The following is a 21,189-nucleotide window of genomic DNA, read 5'->3' as shown; positions in this document are numbered from 1 at the left end:
ATTAATAACCAAAATAAAATATTTAATTTAAATGCATATTAGCATAAAAAAAATCATGTAAAAAAAAAAAAAACGAAAACACGATATAAAATTACTTATTTTATTTTTCAAAAATCACATCAATCAACAGGCTATTTCTGATGCTTACATTAAACAAATAATTCATAAATAATTTGATTTTCAAGTGCTCAGTGGGGATTTGTAACATGTGAATCTCAGTTTAGTATCTCTGAGATATTGAATTAAAACATCATCACCTCTCATCTGAGAGCAAACTATGAGACAGTCTCAGACTGGAGGGATTTTGTCCATGGAGCAGCCACACTTCTCAACAATCATATTCGGGAACTCTGCCACCTCGATTTCAGTGTAATCCCCCTTTTTCACCAGGTACATCATGGGCAGCGGTGCGCTCTCCATCACCGCACAGGTCCTCTGCCCGTATCCATAGTAACTGTGTTTGGGCTGCTTGCATCCTCCAGCACATCTGAAGGCCTGGTACCCGGCCGGCTCGATGATCCAGTACTGAGTCCAGGTCAGCTCACGGAAATTAATGAAATGCTCTTCTCTGCAACACTTGCTGCTGTTTGGGCTAGAGTTACAGTTCCCCTGAGATCTGTTGACATGGAAATTAAGGGTTTCAGTTAATGAGCATATGATTGAAAGGTGTAAAGTTCAATGCAAACTAAATAAACTGCAGTTTAATTACAGTACTCACCCATATTCATCCAGGTTTAGGGTGTAAAACACAAGTTCAGGTGCTCCCAAATCCTTTTCCAGGGTGTTCTCTTTCGGGTCCTGTGTGGCAAAGCGCACTCTTTTGGCCATCTCAGCCGCATAGCTACCAGGTCTCTCTCCTTCAGTCCACACCTCCAGATGCAGAGGTGCTTTCTTCTGGGCTTTAGACCAGTAATGAACGGCCTGCGTCACATCAAAGCTCCTCCAGCCAGACTCATGGATAGGAACCAGTCTATTAAAATGGCAAATATGAAGACATGAGTTCCCATTCATGCATTATTCATTTAAGGACTGTTATAATTTGTGCATTTATATATGTTTTATTATATTTGGACATCTGGCATACCTTGAGTCTATGAGTGATGTTCTGTTGGAGCCGTTTGCCAGCACCTCCACCCAGTAGATGCTCACTCTGGCGTTGTTAATGGGTCTGTGGTGCCTTCGCTCAGGTTTAGATGGATTCTGCACAGCTGTTTGGAAAAGTTTCAGTTCGGCCATTGTGACTTCTGTGTTTTCTTGGAGTCTGGCCTCCATGTCGAATACAAGACGCTGACGGGTTGTGTCAGAGTACTTAATTTCACCTGTTATATCTGTAAAAAACAGAATACATTAGATTATAGTTTATGACATGCACTGTAAAAAAAAAAAAATTCATCGTAATGTTTTGGCAACATCTTTTTGTACTTATTTTGGCATAACAATTTCTACTTGATATTCTCGATCAGTAAGTAAATTCATAATAGTCCAAAAATTGCTATGATGTTAAAAAACATAACTTTGACAACATATTTTAAGTTATAAAGTAAGACATTAATAAAATAAAAAAAATCAGTTGAATATTGCAATAAAGTTCATAAGTTACAATAGTTAATATGAACTCAAATACTTTCACAGCAGTTATTAATTTTATCTGTTAATTTTGACATAGTAACACTTTTTATATTAAAAGCTGTATACATAAATTTTGCAGCAATTATATATTTATACATTACCATAAATCAAAAATACATAAATTGTAGAAATAATTTTTAATGTAATTACTGTATGGTGAAGTTAATTTCTGTATTCATTATTGCTCTTTGTTAATGACACAGACTAAGCAACCTAATATTTAAATATGGAATATCATTAAAAAAAAAATTGCAAAGTTTCTCTATGTATTTATGCAGTTATTTATCAGTTTAATCTAATTAAAGGATTTTTACATTATTCATGATTGCATCTTTATTTAATTATTTCTAAAGCATAAATTTAAGAAAATTGAGCTTTTATTAATTTAGAATATAATCTTTTACATTTTAAAACTATTTACACTTTTATTTGTAAATTTAATTAGTGTATGGCCCAGATATATGCATTAATCATTTTTTGTGTTGGTTCATGATACAAAATACATTAACATTATATTTAAAAAATGTATATATATGTATTTTTTTTTTTTTTTTTTTTTTTTTTTTTTTTTACTTATTAACAGTTCAATTTCATTTTGAAAATGAAACCCACCTGCATTCCCATGAATCCCTCTAAGAATTCCCGCCAGGCTTGGCAGCGATCTTCTCCTGCGCTTGTGATGGAGTTTCAGCATGGACAGATATTTGTTCTTGATGTGAGCTGGTATAAATAGATTTTCCAAATCTCTCTTCTGAATCCTGGGGAGTTCGGTTAGTCCAAGTTTTTGGAGCATGGCCTGCTTCATATCCTCATGCTCGAATCCCTCAGTGAATGAGATCGCTGTGATGCCAATAAGCAGCTGGATGAGCAGGGCCATGCTTGAAATAGTGATGCCAATGTCGCTCTCCTGATTGAATGACTGACTCTCTGAATCTCTCAGGGTTTATATACAGTTGCCCCCCTCTCCCCCCCACCCCATCTGACTCCTCACACCTCTAACAAAGGGAAGACAACTTAAAAAGACACTCTTCAAAGCCATGTCTCATTTAGACCACCTAATGCTGCTCATGATTTTTGGTTACTCAAATGTATCATAAGTATGTTCATTATATAAATTGTATCTATATTTGTAAATATTACAAAATGATGAAATATATATATATATTGTATTTACAATATATTTACAATATATTTACAAATATATACATTTATTTATAAAACAAAATGTATTTCATGATTTAGTTTTTTTATCATTTTTCATATCAAGTATGTTCAGGGCCTATTTACATATATATATATATATATATATATATATATATATATATATATATATATATATATATATATATATATATATACATACTCTAATTATGAATAATCATTCATGTATATTAATTTATTTATCATTTTAATCTATTTCAAAGCATTTTTCATATTATTTTTGAACCTTTTATTTTATTTTATTAATTTATTTCTACATAAATACATTTATTTTTGTGAAGAACATTTTTCCTTATATGTGTAGGCATTATACATATACTGTATTTTATATATATATATATATATATATATATATATATATATATATATATATATATATATATATATATATTATATATATATATAAATGTTAAATCTATTTCAAAGCATTATATAGAGAGAGAGAGTTTTTACTTTTGTTTAAATTGTATTAAATTATGATAAAGGCATAAGCATAAATGAATGTTTTTGTAAACAAAATTAAACGTATATATTCTGGAGCTAATAATTCTTTTTTTTTAAATGTGTAAATGTAATTAGTGCACGGTTAACTTATTTGTTGTATTGATTTACTTCTTTCTGCCTATGTTTAAATTAATTCCCTTCTGCTTTCCAACTGTAACCATCTTTGGTAAAAGCAGCAGTGTATTTGGCAGGGCAGAGGAGAGAGGAAAGTGTATTGAGAAACGGCCACCCTGCAGTCATTATTCCACAAACAGAGGCAGTAAATCCAGGAGTGTGTTCAGAGATGTGGATTGGAGGGAGTTTCTCAAGGGGGTGGTTATCTGTTACTATTGCAGGACTGCCCAGACCTCATCTGTCCTGCCAACATGGGACTAAAGTTACCCCAGTCTGTGTATTGTGTATTGGGGCTGCAGGTTGTCCTGGGATGTCAGACAATGATGGTACAGGAACGGCTGATGACGGATCACATCACGTCAGACAGCTAAGCAAATTTACTTGCTACACAGCCACGCTTTCATGGTAATCGTGTTATTATCTGACGCTGTTTGTCAGGATGGGCAAGACAAGTATAAACCAATGTTTACGAATCAACATGGCTATTATTATTCCAAATTAAGTCAATAGCACAGATAAGCCACATTTTCTCCAACATAAATTTAAGACCTAAAATGCATACAGAACTTAAAATAAAATTACTTTTGAAACCTTTATATTTTATTCATTTTTTGTGTCTAATCTAAAACTGCTAACATGGCATCTAGAAAACCAAACTAAATATAGTAGTTCAGTTTATCTCAAAGCAGTTTTACGTTGTTTATGTTTTCAACATATTATTTCTAAAGCATCATATGTTTTTGTGAATTTTTTTTTAGCTTTTATGTATGTAAATGTATTTGCTGTCCTATAAGTCGCCATGTTTATTTATTTATTTATTATTTTAAGTAATAAAAATTTGTGTACTTTATATAAAGACTTCTAACATTTATTTTGCACAATTTGTGTTTACACAATTGTATCTCTGTCAAATCTTTTACCTGCAAATTTTTTTCCTTTGTTGAAGATAGTTGCAGTTTGTTATCAAATAAATAAAGATAGAAAGATAAAAGTTGTTATGTAGATAAATATCAATTATATTTAATGTCAATATAAAAAAAAAAATATTGTAAGTTTTCAAGTTAGTTTTTTCTTGAATTTAATTAATTAATTTATTTTTATGGATTTATTTTTTTTTAACTGTGGTCTCAGTCAGTATTAAATATTATGAAATTATATTTAATTTAACAATACTCAATTTCTGTGCAATGTAATTTTCTGTGGTGAATTCCATACTATCTATCCTTGTAACATATTTCATAAGACAGTCCAGTTCAAACTGTATTGGGCTTAATATTTTGAATACACACCATCATAACAAAAGATCTTAGGCCTGAGACTTTCACTGACTCATTAAGCCAAACTATTATTTCTAGCTATAGACGGTTGTTTTGGAGGGTGGGGTGCTGCAAATGACTTTCCTTGATTTCTCCATGCTGCAGATTCTAGCACATCAATTAATTAGATGATCTAGACTGAAAGTGGTATCTCTCATTTTCTAATTGCATATGAAAAGGGATCAGAAGGATTAAACCAACAATAACACTCTCCTGTGTTTTGGCCCTTTTAATCAAGAGCCCCAATAAACACAAAAGGTGTTAATGATGAGCGTTATAGAAGCTGTTCGTTGAAACCAGCCCAGCTACACACATCAGATGTCCTCAATGTTTACTGCTATGATGGAAGACTTGATTTGATCCACTATCAAGACTAATAGAAATGCAATTAAGCTCAGTCAGACAAACTGTTAATATACTGTCTGCTTTGACTTTCTTTGTTTGAAAATGCCAAACCAGAATAAAAGGGATATTCTACGGCACAGTTTGCCTCCATTCTTTAAATTCATTTATTCTTTTCTCAAATTATTTCCATGAATTCCATGCAGCCAATTGGAAAAATAGTAGATGAATCCCTGAAAAGACCAGTAGGTGATGCTGCTTTACCATGGCTTTCCAAGAAACTGTTCCTAGTCTGTCTCAACAAGCTCAGTGGATTTTTTTTTTTCAGCCCCAAGGGGGAGCTCTGGCATTCTGCATATGTATAGGCTAATATATGTTACAGTTTTTCTCAGTCGCTTTGGTACATTTCTCGAATCAAACTCACAATTTGCAAAACATAAAGTGCATTTCTCAAAACAACTCGTACAAATAGCAAATCACCATGAATTACCTGCAAAAGCCAGTCTCCTGCTCAAAATCCTTAGTTCATCTCTCAAAAATAAATATCTGTGTCAATGAACATATCACTGCCATCAGAATGACAAGTCCTTGTGTCATAGTTTACGGATAAGACAGTCAAATTGCTTAGTCATGTTGTCAATATAACAGTTTACTCTGGAGGGATGATCTGATGTAAACTACTTTATTGAACAATATGCCATATGCTTATGTATGCCATATCCATTTCAAACGTACACATTTACACATTACTGTATGTGGGATATTGACTGAAAGAGACTGGATAGAATTCCCAGTTACACTTTTACAAAGTCTGACCAAAAAAAAAAAACCTTTACAATGTCATTGTGATATAGAAAAGGAAAAACAAATATGGACACAAATATGAAAATAAGTCCATTTTCAGAATGTGTAACTCTTGTGTTGTCCTCTGTCTATACAGTATAAGCTTTTCAACTGAAGATTCATGAGATGAACCTTTGAGCTATTTCAGAGAAAGGGTTTATCATTGGTTTATCATCTACATTCTCTTCATAAGTCAAGATTCACTTGGACAATTCATGCCAAATGTACAAAACGTCTAATAATAATGTGTAAAAATAAATATAAAAAGTGTGCTAGGCAGTTTTTGACAACTAGATTAACCATTTTGCATTTAATGACTTATATGATGAACTAAAGACTAGATGTTTTGAAGGGTAAGACTGTTGCACAGAAAACTATGCAATACGTTTTGAGCAACATGACATGAGCAACTGATAATGTAGGAAACTGCCGATAAACATGCATAATCAATTGCATGAATGTACAAAAGCAATCGCAACTTGTTCAAAAGAATGAGAAACTGGTTTTATGATGTGTATAAATGACTAGATGATGTGGAGGTTGTACAAGTAGTTTTGAGAATTTCATCTCTGTTTTGAAAAATGCACCAAAGTGACTGAGAAAAACTGTAATTATGTTAAATTTATATATATATAAATTTTGAATTAATGTTGCTACATTATATATTTATTGTACTTGGAAGTACAGATAGTATACAATGAAAGCAACTTTTCCTTTCATAAGCATTTTTAAAAATGGTCAAATATGTCATATACATGTGCTACTACAATGTACAAGGATTTAAATTTTGAGTTAAAATAAATTAAAATAAAAAAGGACTGACCATATTGTCCTAGCATAGACAGACAGACAGACATAATGATAGGTAGACAGAACGATAGATAGATAGATAGATAGATAGATAGATAGATAGATAGATAGACAGAGAGATAGAGAGAACGACAGAATGAAAGAACCTTAGATAGGCAGACAGAATAATAGATAAAATGACAGAGCAACAGACAGACAGACAGACAGCCGATTCCCAATATAAATTATGAAAGTGAAGTAATTGAACTACATTAAATCATCAAAGTATGCTTAATAGCATTAAAATAACCTTAACAATGAAAGTGTGAACACATGAGACCCCGACCTGCCCCACCCGCAGCAAAACAGCTGTTGTAGACTTGTGTATTTATGTATAGACATTCGTCTGTATACATGTGTATTTATGGATGCACATTTATATTTGTGTTTATATGCTCTACATGTATACATGTTTATAATTGTGTCTATTTTTGTGTAGTGTGTCCATCTGTCCTATCCGTTTATATGTGCATGTCTGTTTGTTTTTAAATGTAAGTGTATTTGTTTGTTTTTATTTATGTTATTTCTTCAAAGTGTCTGAGTGATTGTATTTGATTGTATCTGTAGCCTATTTATGAATGTTTTACAGGCATGGGAATGTCTTATGTGTAGCTACTGTACGTTGTAAATGCATGCATTTGTTTATGTGTATGTAACCTGTATATGTTTATGTTTTACGTGTGTGGCTAAAGGTGAGTGCGTGTGTGAGTGTGTGTGTGTGTGTGTGTGTGTGTGTGTGTGAATGAGAGAGAGAGAGAGAGAGAGAGAGTCGCCATGTTTCTCCTCATCATTCCTGACACACACCACACAGTCAGTAACGGCGGGCACCTTCATCATCCTCCTCCTCGTCATCTTCACCCCATCATCATCATCATCATCTGACGGACTTCATCCCGCGGGCAGGACTTACTTTTCGAGGAAATATTGATGGGAATAAGACTATGGAAAACTAATCAGTGCCATTGTAGAACTTCGCTAAACTCACTTTTTGCGGACGTAAACATATTTTATTAATATTTTCCACGCACGTAATGCCTAAATATCACATTTGGGGGCGTGTCATGTTATTCCTGTTTGTTTTGAGGAAAATTCTCTTGGAGGACGAGCTAAAATCTGTTAGCTTGCTAGCCAAACGTCTTTATTAGCCGGATCATTAGCATCAGTTATTTTAACCCGTTAAAGTTGAACAAACTGGAGATGTTTTACAGTCTCATCTCATGGTTTGACACTAATACTTGTTGATATTACTACACGATTCTTTGTGTTTATGTGAGAGAAAACCAGTTAAGATGCATTGTGTCGCGGGAATGTTGTTAGCTCGTTAGCTTGAGTAAAGTTAGCTACAGGAAAGGCACTTAAATATATGTAATTAATATTTATAAAACGCAAGAGACAAATTGCAGTTTTACATAAACGTGGATAGTCTTTTTGGATAAATGTCTTGAATAGTTATTTTTTTCTCTCTTATTTGGAGGTTTGTTGATCTTCAACTGAGTGCGTTAAAAGATGTAGAGGAAAGTTTTATTTGGTATGAAATTAAAATTATTTTTGAGTTTACTGCAGTTTTGTGACTGCATTTTACTGTGATGATGGGTGGATTATATTTATAGCCATTTACAGATCCCCTCCAAAGAGTGTTCGTGTATTTGCATTGATTTTAATAACATTACACTACGTTTTTTTGGACTGACATTCGTTTTGCACCATGTCTGGAGAAGTGCGTTTGAAAAAGCTGGAAAAACTGATTCTGGATGGTCCTGTCCAGTCCAATGGACAGTGTTTTAGTGTGGAAACTCTCCTGGATGTTCTCATCAGCCTTTATGATGAGTGCATCAACTCCCCACTCAGAAGAGAGAAGAACATTGCTGAGTTTTTGGAATGGGGTGAGTATAATGCTTTAAAAAGATGTTTCCTAAAATCAATGCATTTCATGTTTAAACCATATTGAATAAATGTATTTCATTCAAATAACATTTTAAACCAGTGCATTTAATGTTAAAACCCTGTTAAATCAATGCGTTTTATATTTAACCCATGTCAAATCAATGCATTTCATGTTCAAGCAATCTCAAAGCAATGCATTTCATATTCAAGCAATCTTAAAGCAATGCATTTCATATTCAAGCAATCTTAAATCAATGCATTTCATGTTCAAGCCATCTTAAAGCAATGCATTTCAAGTTCAAGCCATCCTCAAACCAATGCATTTCATGTTTAACCCATATCAAAATCTGTGCAATTTATGTTTAATGAATTACAAGTCATCATATTTATTGATTAAATTATCTTATTATGGTACCAAACCTAAATTCAGTAGATGTTTGGGTTTTAAATTAATCATAAATAAGGATATTTCACTGAAGTTCATGCAACAAATGTCTTTAAGCCACGTTTGGCAACACTAAATCATAGGTTTGAGTGTGTATGTGTGTGTGTGTGTAGCCCTGGAAAAGTCAAGTAGCAACATGCTGTTAAATTTTGAGCCATCATACCAGCATGGTGAGCAGTAAATCATTGGGCATGAATGGAAATTCACCTCAGAAAGGGATTTATGTTATTGGAATTAGCCAAAAAATAGTCACAAAACGTTTCTGTATAAAAGTACATTTGCTATTGAATGTCATTAAGAGTTAGTTGAAAAGCAATGAAAGAAATCATCTTCCTTTGTTGTGACACTGAAGGTTGTGCTGTTCACTCTCTTGGTAATTGACCAAACTGGTTCCTTAAGGGAAAGGCTTTGGCTGATGAGATTTGTGTGAGAATAATGTAAAAAAAAAAAAAAAAAAACTCCAGTCAATATGGTGTTATTCCTTATATGAATAACAACACTGCTGACGCCTGGAATGTGAAATCTCCGCATTTTGTGTTATACCAAGGATTTTTTTTAAGCATGGAATTTGACGTTGACTTGTTTGGTGGTAAAGTTGTAAATGCATTAAAAGAATGAAATTCACCCATAGGCCATCCAAGATGCAGATGAGGTTGTTTCTTCATGGGAACAGATTAGGAGATTTAGCATTACATCAGTTTATCTGCAGTGAATGGGTGCCGTCAGAATGAGAGTACACAACAGCTGATAAAAACACTGTAATCCACACCACTCCAGTCCATCAATGTGAAAAGCTGCATGCTTGTAAGAAACAAATCCATCATTAATATGTTTATAACTTTTCATCATTTCTTAAGGGTCCTCTATCTGTAATATTGCTTCCTCTAGTATAAAAGTCAATTCCTCTGAATCTGGAGAGAATTATGCACATATCAAGCACCGTTCAAAAAGAGAAAACAGTCTGAAATGGATCTAAAGAAATATGTGGTGGATCTTGATGTGAGATGACAACAGAGGATGAACTTTTTCACTGGAGGAAGTGTTCTGGATTATAAAATAAAATTTTGGGCAGAAGCAACAGTTTACAGTTAAACTGCCTAGATGGATTTTTTTTCTTACAAACATAGTTTTTCTCTTCACAAGATGTTAACTGATGAACTGGAGTGATGTGGATGTCTTGTGGAAACTTGTTTTTATCAGCTGTTTGGACTCTCATTCTGATGGCACCCATTCACTGCAAAGGTTCTATTGTTGAGCAAGTAATTGAATGCTACATTCCCTCAAATCTGTTCTGATGCAGAAACAAACTTGGATGGCCTGAATATGAGTAAATTTTCAGCAAATTTTCATTTTTGCATGAACTATTCCTTTAATAACTGCTGGGAAGTATTATGAAGTGACCATCATGTGACTAAAATGTAACCGTACATGTACAGTGCAATGGGAAAAGTGGTTGCATTGTTTGAGTGTGTTTAATCAGTGGCCTCCTGGCCCTACTCAACTAAGAATATGACTTTAAACTCGTTATGTTTTTAATTTGAGCAGGAAATGACTGGAGCGCTACATCACATTCTGCTGTGAATGCACATAGTGTGCTGTTTGTTTGTTTGTTTTGTGGCAACCACCCTGAATTGTAAACATTCCTTCCCTAGTAACAGAAGTCATGATGCACACAGTATATACACCGAACAAATGTGTCAGAGCTTGAGAAAAATAAACATCCACTTTAACACAATAATACAAAGGATAGATCTTATTTGTAAGTCTAACTCCTTTCACTTCTAGACCTCTTAAGCTGAGCATATGCTATATTTTAGGCTCTTGGGATAAGACTTTGATTTCATTCTGATTCTTTTTTTCTTTTTAGCCTTTCTCAGAATCACTAATGCTTTGAAAAGTTTTCCAAGATTTTTTTTTTTTTTTAAACATATGTTATTAGGTGATTAATGATCTTGATTATATTCATATGGTTATTTGAGGTATATAAGGCAACCTTAAAAAACAAAAGTGTGGCAAATCTGTTTACAAGCACAGTCTTGCTGAAGCAAAATCTTATCAGAAGACTTAGATTTCTTAGACGTTACCCAATTTTACTTTGCATGTAAGCACATTTGCCGAATGCTCGTCAGCTTGTTCAGTGCGCAAATTTAAAACAGTTTGTGTTTTTGACATTGACATCACATTTTATTTTTATTGTATTTTATTGCATTTTCTGTTTATTGATACACGTCAACTCTCAAAGCTATTTCCTGATAGTTATCAGGATTTCTTTGTGCTTTTAAATGCATTATTTGACTAATTAGTAATTAGAGTGTCAATTTAGTCTCTTTCTACTTTCTCTGCTGATCTGAATAAGGCCTGAAGAATTTTAAGGCCAGTGTAGGAATGTGCAAGTCACAGATGCCGTCCAGGCCCAACTGTTTGAAAGAAAAGGCTGACTCGGTTAACGGTGACTAACAACCACCCTCTGTTATTTGTAGAAGTCCCCCTGTGTAGTGACTTCCCCTGGACAGCTGGTTTAAATTGACAACCCAGGTGTGTTTTGGGGGATATGTGGCTATCCTGTCACAGCCCCAACATCATCTGCTTTTCCAGTGTTGTAGCTTATGTACTGGATAAGTTTATTTACGCAGGTTGGGTTTGCTGTCAGGTAAAACTGGTCTCATATTTTGGGATTAGGTTTGTATTAACTTTGGGAGGTTTCTTGTATTCAAAGTTTAAATCCTCCTCATCATGAGATTTATATTCAGTCCTTATTTGTATCTGTATTTTAGCAAGTCATCACTTGCTCAGCATGCATTGTGATTGGCAAGACCAGTATTATTTTAGGGATGGAAATAATCTTGTTGTCTGTCCTAAACGGATTGGGTTTAGGACCAGACTTGTACCTCCATTGTTATTTGCTCTCTTGCAGATGAAAATGCTAGTGTAAACACTGCTCGTTGTGTTTTGCAGTGTTAAAATCTGTTTATGCTTTATATGACTGTTCTTCAGAAAAGCTTATTTTACTTATTTGTTTTTTTGTCAATCTAATATCATGGTCATAATATCATGGTCATCCCAGTAAATTCATTCCTTTAATTGTTATGTTTTTTGTGCTATGCAGACATTTCAAAGTGAAAATGCTCTTGATGTTGGAGTCGAGCAGAGCAGGTCTGAACACGGCACGTGCACACAAGTATATCTGAGGTCTTTTTGCAGTCTGAGGTCTTTCCCTCTATGGAAATTGTTTTTTTAATAATCCTGCCAGTGTCTTTGCCTTTATATGGTCTCCTAATGTGGGTCTCTTGGGTATCGCTGGGGATAGATGGTGTGGTTCATTTGATTTGCAGCTCTGTGTCCACTTACGCTGGAGCCTGTGACAGTGATATAAACACAATCAGCTTTCTGCGTTCAGATCTTTAATGAACACTTGCCCATGTGAGCTGCAGTTGTTTTGGATGCTTTGGTAACAGTGTAGGTTCTTAGGAAGGCTTGACCTTTAAACTGTCCTTTATAAATAGACTTTATACACTTTCCCTTTTTGATGTATTGGAGGCTGTGATGGCAGTTCCAGGTGGTCTGTTTTCTGTCTGTTTATAATGCACTGTAAAGGGATCCCTGACACGGTGGTTACATTAGATATTCACAGCATTGTTTGTTAGCAAGGAATCTCGCTCGTATCCCACAAAGCTATGTGTGGAGATTTCATATCGTCTGACATTTTGGCTAATGGATCTCATCCTTTGCAGCTTGAAGTGTTTGGTCTTGTTTCTTACATATTAGGTTGTGCATTTCGTAGAACATGACTCTCATTGTGATTCTGTGGAAAAATAATCAATGCTTTCATTCTATGTATTTGCGTGTTGATAGACTGATATAATACCTGGCAGATTTTTGACATAATCTGTTCATTTTGTCTGATCATGTTCAGTGATGAAAAAAAAAGAAGAAATATTCATAAATGTTTTATTGGGTTATATATCTCATTTGCTCTCTTGAAATATATTTATATTCGCATTGGCCGCACAATTGGCAGTTAATGTGCCGCTTTATTTAACCAGCCAGAGCAACAAGTGATAAGGAGCTAGACATTTTGATTGTCACTTGGTTTCTGTTTCTATTATGATTTTCTGGGTAGTTTCAGTGAAACCTCATTGATCCAAAATTCACATTAAGCCACTGTAAGTTTCTCTCATTTTCAATCATAATCATTGTTGATTAGGGCTGGGACAAAAAATACGTAGACACAAAATATGCGCCTTGATTCGTCGACCTGTTTTTATTTCTCTAAAAAACGTTTACCTTATGTGCGCTGAATATACGCGATGGCTGGATCAACATTCTGTCCAACGTTATATAACCAATCCAGGGGTTTTTCCTGCATTGATCTTTTTTTTTGGCGACTGTTAAAGCCTTATTTGATCGGTGAGTGATCTGTTGCGCCTGACAACAAAATGTATGAGAGAGAGCCCCGGCTGCACGCGCACACTCACAGTCTTCAAACAACACGAGCGCTTCTTGCTCTCTCTCTCTCTCCCTTGTGCATATTAATCAAAATCATTAAACACGATAGAAAAAGGGCGAAACACCAAAGTTTCACTCGCGCTCGCACACTCACAGTCTTCAAACAACACGAGCGCTTCTTGCTCTCTCTCTCTCTCCCTTGTGCATATTAATCAAAATCATTAAACACGATAGAAAAAGGGCGAAACACCAAAGTTTCACTCGCGCTCGCACACTCACAGTCTTCAAACTACACTAGCGCTGTCTTGCTCTCTCTCTCGTGCATATTAACCAAAATCATTAGACACGATAGAAAAAGGGCGGAACGCCAAAGTTTCACGTGGGGCATTCGGAGATTTTTTTTTTTTCTCCATGACAGGCTGCTGGCTCCCACTGGTAATTATTATTTTTCTTTTTTTTAAAAGCACTCTCTGTATTAGCTTAAAGCCCTCAAGTTTACATTGGTTACTGTATTCTTTCAATTGCTCTAAACAAGTATTCTGGGTGACCATTATTTTCATCTGAAAGAAGAACTTTTTTTCAGTAAGCTAGGCCCTATGTGTTCAGTAAGCTTGTTTTTCAAGGCTTCAAAGTTTTATTGAATGCTATCTCTGTACAAGTGCAAAGTAATGCATTCTTAGTCAGTCTTTTTTTTCTAATTTTAAGAACAATAAAACATATATTGCAATGTTAAGGAATTCATGTTTTTTTCATTCAGATATGTAAATCAACATGTATAAATTGTTAGTAGTCAATTAATGGGGAGATAATTGAAATCGAATCGATCCAGAAAAATTAATCGTTAGATTAATCGATGCATCGAAAAAATAATCACTAGATTAATCGTTTAAAAAAATAATCGTTTATCCCAGCCCTATTGTGGATTATTTGTAACTAGAGTATTATTGCTAGAGATGTTCCGATACCCTTTTTCTCTTCCCGATACCAATTCCGATACCTGGACTCAGGGTATCAGCCGATACCGAGTACTGATCCGATACCTGGGTGTGTATCTGTATATACAGCTGTATATACTACTAGCCCTGTGTAAATTGCTGGAATTATTTTATGGTGTGCTTCAGACTGATCCCTTAATAAAACATGTACAAATACATGGTGAACTACTGTATTCATTACAGTATTTTTATTATCTGACATGAATTTGACAGTATTATTTATTTTCTTAAGCAAAAAATAACTTCAAATGGAGCCAAAAATCTAACACCGCAAACTAAAAAAGGTATTTTAGTTTTACAATATAACTGTATAAAAAACTGCAACAAATAAGTCTAGGAATATAAAAAATGATGTATTAATCAGATAATCTCACAACAAAACAAGTAAAAAACAAGCAACCGTCTAGGCATATTTATTATTATTATTAATAGAGACGTATTATTATTACTACATAGAGACATAGCTAAATCTACTGTAGGCTACAACAGTAGCTTAATATATTGGCAATTTACTCATGTTAAACCAAACATTTATTTTAATGGGCTGCCATGAAGATCTTTGAGTGTCTGTGTTTATGATATGACAGCTTTCTCAAATGAAACGGTAAATTCTCATGAAGTGACGGTTTATGCGTTCGTGTCCTCATATAGTTACACACGGCGGAGACTACAAAACAGCGAACTCCCGTGCATCTGCGCCCGTCACCCACAGAGATGTAGAATTTGCAGGAGTAATATTTAAATAATATTTTGCAGTTTAATATTCATACAAAATCGTAATACGTAATACAAATCGTTACAAAGCAACTTTACAGAAAATTATGTTTCTACAATATTTAGTAGTAGCTTATGGTGGTGACTGTCAGTTTGTGCACGTTTGACAGGATTTTTAGAAAAAATTAATACAAGACGTACTCAGCTAGACGATGAACATTATTAGTATTATTAATTACTAATTATTATATGATGCAGTCACACATGTAGCAATAATTGTTAGTTCTGTTTGTTGATTCAGGGTTAGCATCATCTGAGGTCCTCTGATGGTCAGCATCATCTCTTCTCAGGTGTTCTGGATCCAGAATGGAGCTTGTGTAAATCCTAGTTACCACTATAACACTAGTATATATTCGGCTACTGTCTGGAGCCCTGCGCTTTGACTAACACGGAAGCGACAGAACGCAGCTGCGGGTACCAAATATACTCGGGAGTCGGTAACTACCGGTACTACAGAGACATACTGCTAACCACTGATCTATAATGTAGAAGTGGCTTCACTGTCTGTTGGCAGTTTAGAACGCGATGAGTGATCCAGTCATATATAGATCAGTGCTGCTAACGCGTTTACATTTCTTCTTTGCTGCTCTAAACGGGTTGCTTGTGGTAACACAGCACAACTTCCTGTGTTTGCAATGCATTCTGAGCAGCGAAGAAGAACCATGCAGCGGTTAGGCAAAGCTAGCGGTCATAACTAGGTCTTGTTTAAGAAAACGGTATGGGATCGGTATATGGGTTCATGTACTCACCGATGCCAGAATTTGTTGTGGTATCGGAGATATTTCCGATACTAGTATCGGAATCGGAACAACTCTAATTATTGCATTGCAATTAGTATGTGTAGTTACATATCTTGATCTAATGATAATTAATTGATCAGAGCTTAAACTAGCAACCAACCCAGATCTTTAACCACTAGGCCACATCAGCCACTAACTATTGTTGCTTTTTGTCATTTTACAGCTTGTTAGTTACGTGTTTAGAGCCTCTTGTTGTTTATTAGTAAAAAAAAAGCGCGTGACGTGTAATGTACGAGTCGAAAACGCTAGGCACATTATACTTTCACTGAAGCAAGCAAACGATCTCTGCGTCAGGGCGGAAAGTGAGGAACTAACTGATCTCTGCTTCATTACAGTTTTCACACATGTTTGCGTCACGAACGTTGATCTTCCCTTCAAAACAGCCGGTAAAAGAGTCGCGCGATAACGCGCATCATCACTTCGACACGGAATTAGATCTGGCTTTTGTTCACACAGCGCTCGTCCCGGGTCGAACCCTGCAATGTTACTAGGTCCCCGACCTGGGTTCAATGCGGTAATCCATCCCGGGACGTGGTTGCTTTCACACAGAAGGTCGACCCGGCAATGTTCCGGAAATATTGCGGGTCCGACGTGCAGTGTGAAAGGGGCTTGTATGAAGGAATGAATGGTTTGTTTACTACATAGACTGAAGCGCGTGACACTTGCAGTAATTTCGGCATCTGCCGTCTCGATGAGGACATAAATACATAAACAACCTCAACAGAATTGTTCTGAGTCACTTCACAAGCATTTTACCTTTTCATATGAGTAAAACCAGTGTTCATTTAAAGGTTTTCACGTCAACCCATCAAAATAAAAGTTAATTTTTACATGAAGGTATTGTGCTAGAAATATTACTATTATTTAGTGGAATATATGTGATACTGCTACTACTGTTGAAAAAATTTATAAAACTTTTATTTACCAAAAAATAAAATGTGTTTAAATTTAATTAATTAAAAGACCAATTAAATTTGGGTGAAACTTGTTTACTGTTTTTCATAATTCTATTACTTGTAGAAAAACTTTAAACACAATTGTAAATAACTACAAAGAATGGCATTGGTTTTATTTTTAGTGATAAAAAGTGTTTTCTTTTTTTATTAGCATATTTTTGTGTTTTGCTTTGGTACCAAAATTGGTACAGAGAACCGTGGATTTTCACTGGTATCGGTAACGAATAGTGAAATTTTGGTACCGTGACATCACTAGTTTCTATCTCACCCATAGAAACAAATGTGGATTGGATAACATTTGAAATGAGTGTTAACAACAATATTATTGCTGAATAAGTGCTAATATGTAAATGTGGGCACGTTATCTACTCTACTTATAATTTTTTAAAACGAGCAATATAATTTTACATAAATGGTCTGAGTATACTGTTTATATGACATTGTGTGGTAATTATAAGCAAACTTTTTTTCAATTTGAGGGTGAATTGTTCATTTTAAAACCAAGAAGTAATTTTATCCCTGTTTCTGTATTTTTTCAGTATCCTCCTTTGGTACGTCAGTTCTTTTTTATTTTATTTAGTGGGTTAACTGAACAGCACAGGCTCATTGTCTGCACATGAGACTAGATTTAATGCAGTCCAAGTGAAAAGAGATCTGTCTTTGTGTCTGATCTCCAGTGCTGGTACTCATGAACTGTGTGTCTTTCATTGACCAGTACAGAGTTCATTCATAAGCATCATGCAGCATTGTAGCTGTATGGCCTTCAGTAGAATGTTGTAGGATTTATAGTTGACCTGTTTCTTATTTGTTTACCTGTTTTATATAATTTACATGTTTCTTATTTAGAACATTTATGGACTCAAATAGATTTATTAATTCTTGTAAGAAAATGAAAGTGGGGTTTGACTGTGCAAAACTGGCTACTACGTTGAAAGGTTTCTTAGTGGTTGCTAGGGTGTTCTAGGATGTTCCAGGTGGTTGCTAGGTGGTTAATTACAAAACAAATCTCTCCCAATTCTTTATGACATTCTGGATAGACTGATTAATGTAAAGATAACTAAATAAAGATGAACTGGTATATTGTTTGATTACAGCACTTATTAATAATAGGGCTTAAATGTATCAAATTCAAAAGTGTTAATTGCCCTGGGCCATTTGGGATGGTGATAACATTCATCCTTGAGTTGAGTGCAACCTCTTCACAGCTTTCAATAGAAACTCCTTACACATCTTCTCAACCACACTGTCAATCAGATTTTGTGTGCTTCATAAAATAATACATAAGTGGTAACTAATTCTCATTGCTAAAGTCGGTAGTCGTCCTGCAGTAGCCCCATACTTGCTGTTGATGTTTTGTGATTGTTCAGTATTATCATCTGCAGTCTATTAGAGACCAACCTCTCTGCCAGGATCATAATAACAGGGTTATATATATAATATCTTTAAACCTGTTAACTGTCACCTGGCCCCTCGGGGGGATGCCTACGTTAACTTCACTATATTACAATGAAATCCTTATCTAATCATGACAAACTATATATAGTTGGGAATATATAACAGCAGTTCTGACCTTTGTCAAAAAAAAAAAAAGTATTCTTTGTTGCCTTTTTCTCTGTCACACTTTAGAAATCATCAGAAATTATGTATCACTTGAAAACTTAAAATCTCACAATTCATCCTTTGAAACCCATTTTAAAATCAAACTTTGCATTACCATGAAAATGGTACTTTAAAATCATGTTACAAAATCATGTTTTCATACATGAATTATAAAAATGTAGATTTGGATCATGCACTTTCAAGTCTATGTTCAAAAATGTGAGTGACAGTTAATAGGTTCAGATTATTCAAACAGCAGCTACAGAAAACGAGCAAAGACCAGCATCACTGACTTCAGTCTAGCGCATGTTTATGCATTTAAAAAAAAGTGAAGCTATACTTATGTTGCACATATATCTGCGCTTTGTTGTTTATGATGAGAGAATTTGCGAGAGAGCAGAATTCAGTCAGCCCATTTGCACTGAACAATAAAACTCTGGTGTTTCAGCGTTGACTCATCTGAATGCGTCTGATTGGCCGCTGGATTCATCAGCATAATTGCATGTGATTGGTTATAATGAACAACACTTAAAAAAAAAAAAAAAACAGATATACGATGGAACAAATAAGCCCAAATATATATTATTTCTAGCCTAATTACTAAAAAATAATAGTAATCATCTTGCCATCTTCAAATGCATCAGCCATAGGCGATGTCTTTGACTATTGTTGATGCACAATACTATCATCTATCGGCACACCCTTACTGTGACAAGCCTTTCCTGAATAGGTTTTTTTTTTTTTTATAATGGCAAGATAAGTGGAAGCAAATAAGTGGACATGAAATATTGATGTATATAGTTATTTTATTTTGTGAGGAAAACGGGTCACAGTTAGTGAATATACTAACATAGTTAGCTGTATCCCTGCAAAAAAGACTTTACTGCGATACATCATTAATCTGTCCTTCACACCTGCTCAGAGAACTTTTGACTTTTGTGCATGTGCTGTAACTGAAACTGCTACAAATACCTCCGAGAAGATCAGGCCCACACCGTCGTGAAGTGATGGATTTGGACCTCTTCAGTAATAACTTCTCGTTTTCTCCACAGCCAAACCATTCACCTCTAAAGTGAAACAGATGCGATTGCACAAAGAGGACTTTGAGATCCTGAAGGTCATTGGTCGAGGAGCTTTTGGCGAGGTAAGCGTCCGTCTTGTGTTGAGACTGTGGTGAATGACTGGATCTGAATTCCCATACTATCTGTAGTATATTGCAGTGGCTCTCAACCCAAAACATTTTCTCATAAGTTTGACCTTTGGTATTATGTTGGGTTGCCGTTTGATGTTTAAAATGTCTTAAAATAGTATTTTTTAGTATGTAGTGTAGAACTTTGCAGTGCTTTTACCAGTGAAGTACGTACTCGACCAAATGTAGAAGTGTGTGAATTGGGATGCAGCCAATCAGTCGTTTAAGTGCCAGAGAAGTGGTCAGGACCCTTGTGGTGCCATTGTTGGTTTTTGGGCAAAGAATTCCTACACGACCCAAAGTCATGCCCAGTTATTTTTCTTGTCATAAATTGAGTAAAGTACAGTTTGTTACCCCATGAAAATATGAAAATGTTTAACCTGAGAAGCCAAAGTCAACCTATTTTCACTCTTGCATATTTTATGTTTGCCGTCTCCGAGTGTGACACCATCTGCACGATGAGAGTTACACTGAGCAGATGCTGATGGGTGTCATGCTCTTTGTAGCTGTCAGAGGGACTTCTCTGTGTTAAGGTTGACCTGTCACCCCGGCCGACCTGTGCTGCCCTGATTCTGGCTTCATAGAGACCCTGACATGATTCAGGCCAGAGCGCATCACTTTGATCTCTCATAACATCTCTGGTTCTTCTCTGATCAGTGACTCATTGAGTATTGATTGTTGATGAATCAGTTTCATAGCTGTGACACAGGCGTGCATGCACTTTGTTTAAGGTTTAAGTTCAAATTTAAAAGACAAATTTAGTTTTATCCCCCCCCCCCCCAAAATAAAAATAAAAATATATATATATATAAATATATATATTATTATACTATTCCGTATGTGTTTTTAGCATTGTAGAAATCAGTGAATCAGACTAAATAACAAATGTTCTTGGCGTTCCTCTTTTCTCTGGTTTCAGTGCCTTTTTTTTTTATTTGAATTTCTCACTCTTGTCCGCCCACACAAATCGTACTGTTGACAATGTTATGACAGAAGTTAAATGTCGTTTTTGAGTAATTGTGGGAGTTTGGCCCATGTAAGGCTATGTGTATTGAGGGCACAATGCCAGCGCTCTGAATGCTATTTTAAAAGTGGCTTTCTAGTCCCTGGATCCTTTCGATCTGATCTTTGCTTGAACTTTTAACAAATACTCCAGCTTTTCTTAGCAACCATAAACTGAATTTTAAGGTCAGTGCCACTAGTTTATACTAAATCCCTATCAAGTGTTTGGTAGAGAGAAGAGCGTGATTTCTATCTGGAATAAAGCTCGTATCCTGGCCCGG

At 35.0% G+C, this 21,189-nt stretch overlaps 2 protein-coding genes across 9 annotated transcripts in view; one reads left to right on the top strand and one right to left on the bottom strand.

Annotated features, from left to right (window-relative positions):
* Nucleotides 1–126: 126 nt before the first annotated feature.
* On the bottom strand, nucleotides 127–2,523 carry LOC127933561 (left-right determination factor 2-like). Its single transcript, XM_052530605.1, has 4 exons — nucleotides 2,242–2,523; nucleotides 1,085–1,328; nucleotides 719–970; nucleotides 127–616 (listed from the first exon to the last, which is right to left on the bottom strand). The coding sequence occupies exons 1-4, from the start codon at nucleotides 2,504–2,506 to the stop codon at nucleotides 289–291; spliced, it is 1,089 nt and encodes a 362-aa protein (XP_052386565.1). The 5' UTR covers nucleotides 2,507–2,523; the 3' UTR covers nucleotides 127–288.
* A 5,041-nt stretch (nucleotides 2,524–7,564) lies between these two features.
* LOC128031783 (serine/threonine-protein kinase MRCK alpha) overlaps nucleotides 7,565–21,189 on the top strand; it is a 54,464-nt gene continuing 40,839 nt past the window's right edge. For 7 of the 8 annotated variants that reach the window (XM_052620200.1, XM_052620201.1, XM_052620199.1 and 4 more), the window contains exons 1-2: nucleotides 7,565–8,701; nucleotides 19,770–19,861. In XM_052620200.1, coding sequence (XP_052476160.1) covers nucleotides 8,524–8,701; nucleotides 19,770–19,861 — 270 coding nt within the window. In that variant the 5' untranslated portion in view covers nucleotides 7,565–8,523. The remainder of the gene's footprint in view (nucleotides 8,702–19,769; nucleotides 19,862–21,189) is intronic. The other variant, XM_052620204.1, reaches the window with a different exon arrangement.

This window comes from Carassius gibelio, chromosome A17 (assembly GCF_023724105.1).
Source record: "Carassius gibelio isolate Cgi1373 ecotype wild population from Czech Republic chromosome A17, carGib1.2-hapl.c, whole genome shotgun sequence".
Classification (NCBI taxonomy): Eukaryota; Metazoa; Chordata; class Actinopteri; order Cypriniformes; family Cyprinidae; genus Carassius; species Carassius gibelio.
This window is presented reverse-complemented; position numbering and strand designations above follow the sequence as displayed.

Excerpts from the sequence above, each read along its gene's own strand:
- LOC127933561 (XM_052530605.1), bottom strand. The coding sequence starts at position 2,506 with ATGGCCCTGCTCATCCAGCTGCTTATTGGCATCACAGCGATCTCATTC. Across the intron at positions 971-1,084 it reads ACATCACTCATAGACTCAAG|ACTGGTTCCTATCCATGAGT; the intron begins GTATGCCAGATG and ends CCATTTTAATAG. Across the intron at positions 617-718 it reads CTAAACCTGGATGAATATGG|ATCTCAGGGGAACTGTAACT; the intron begins GTGAGTACTGTA and ends CCATGTCAACAG.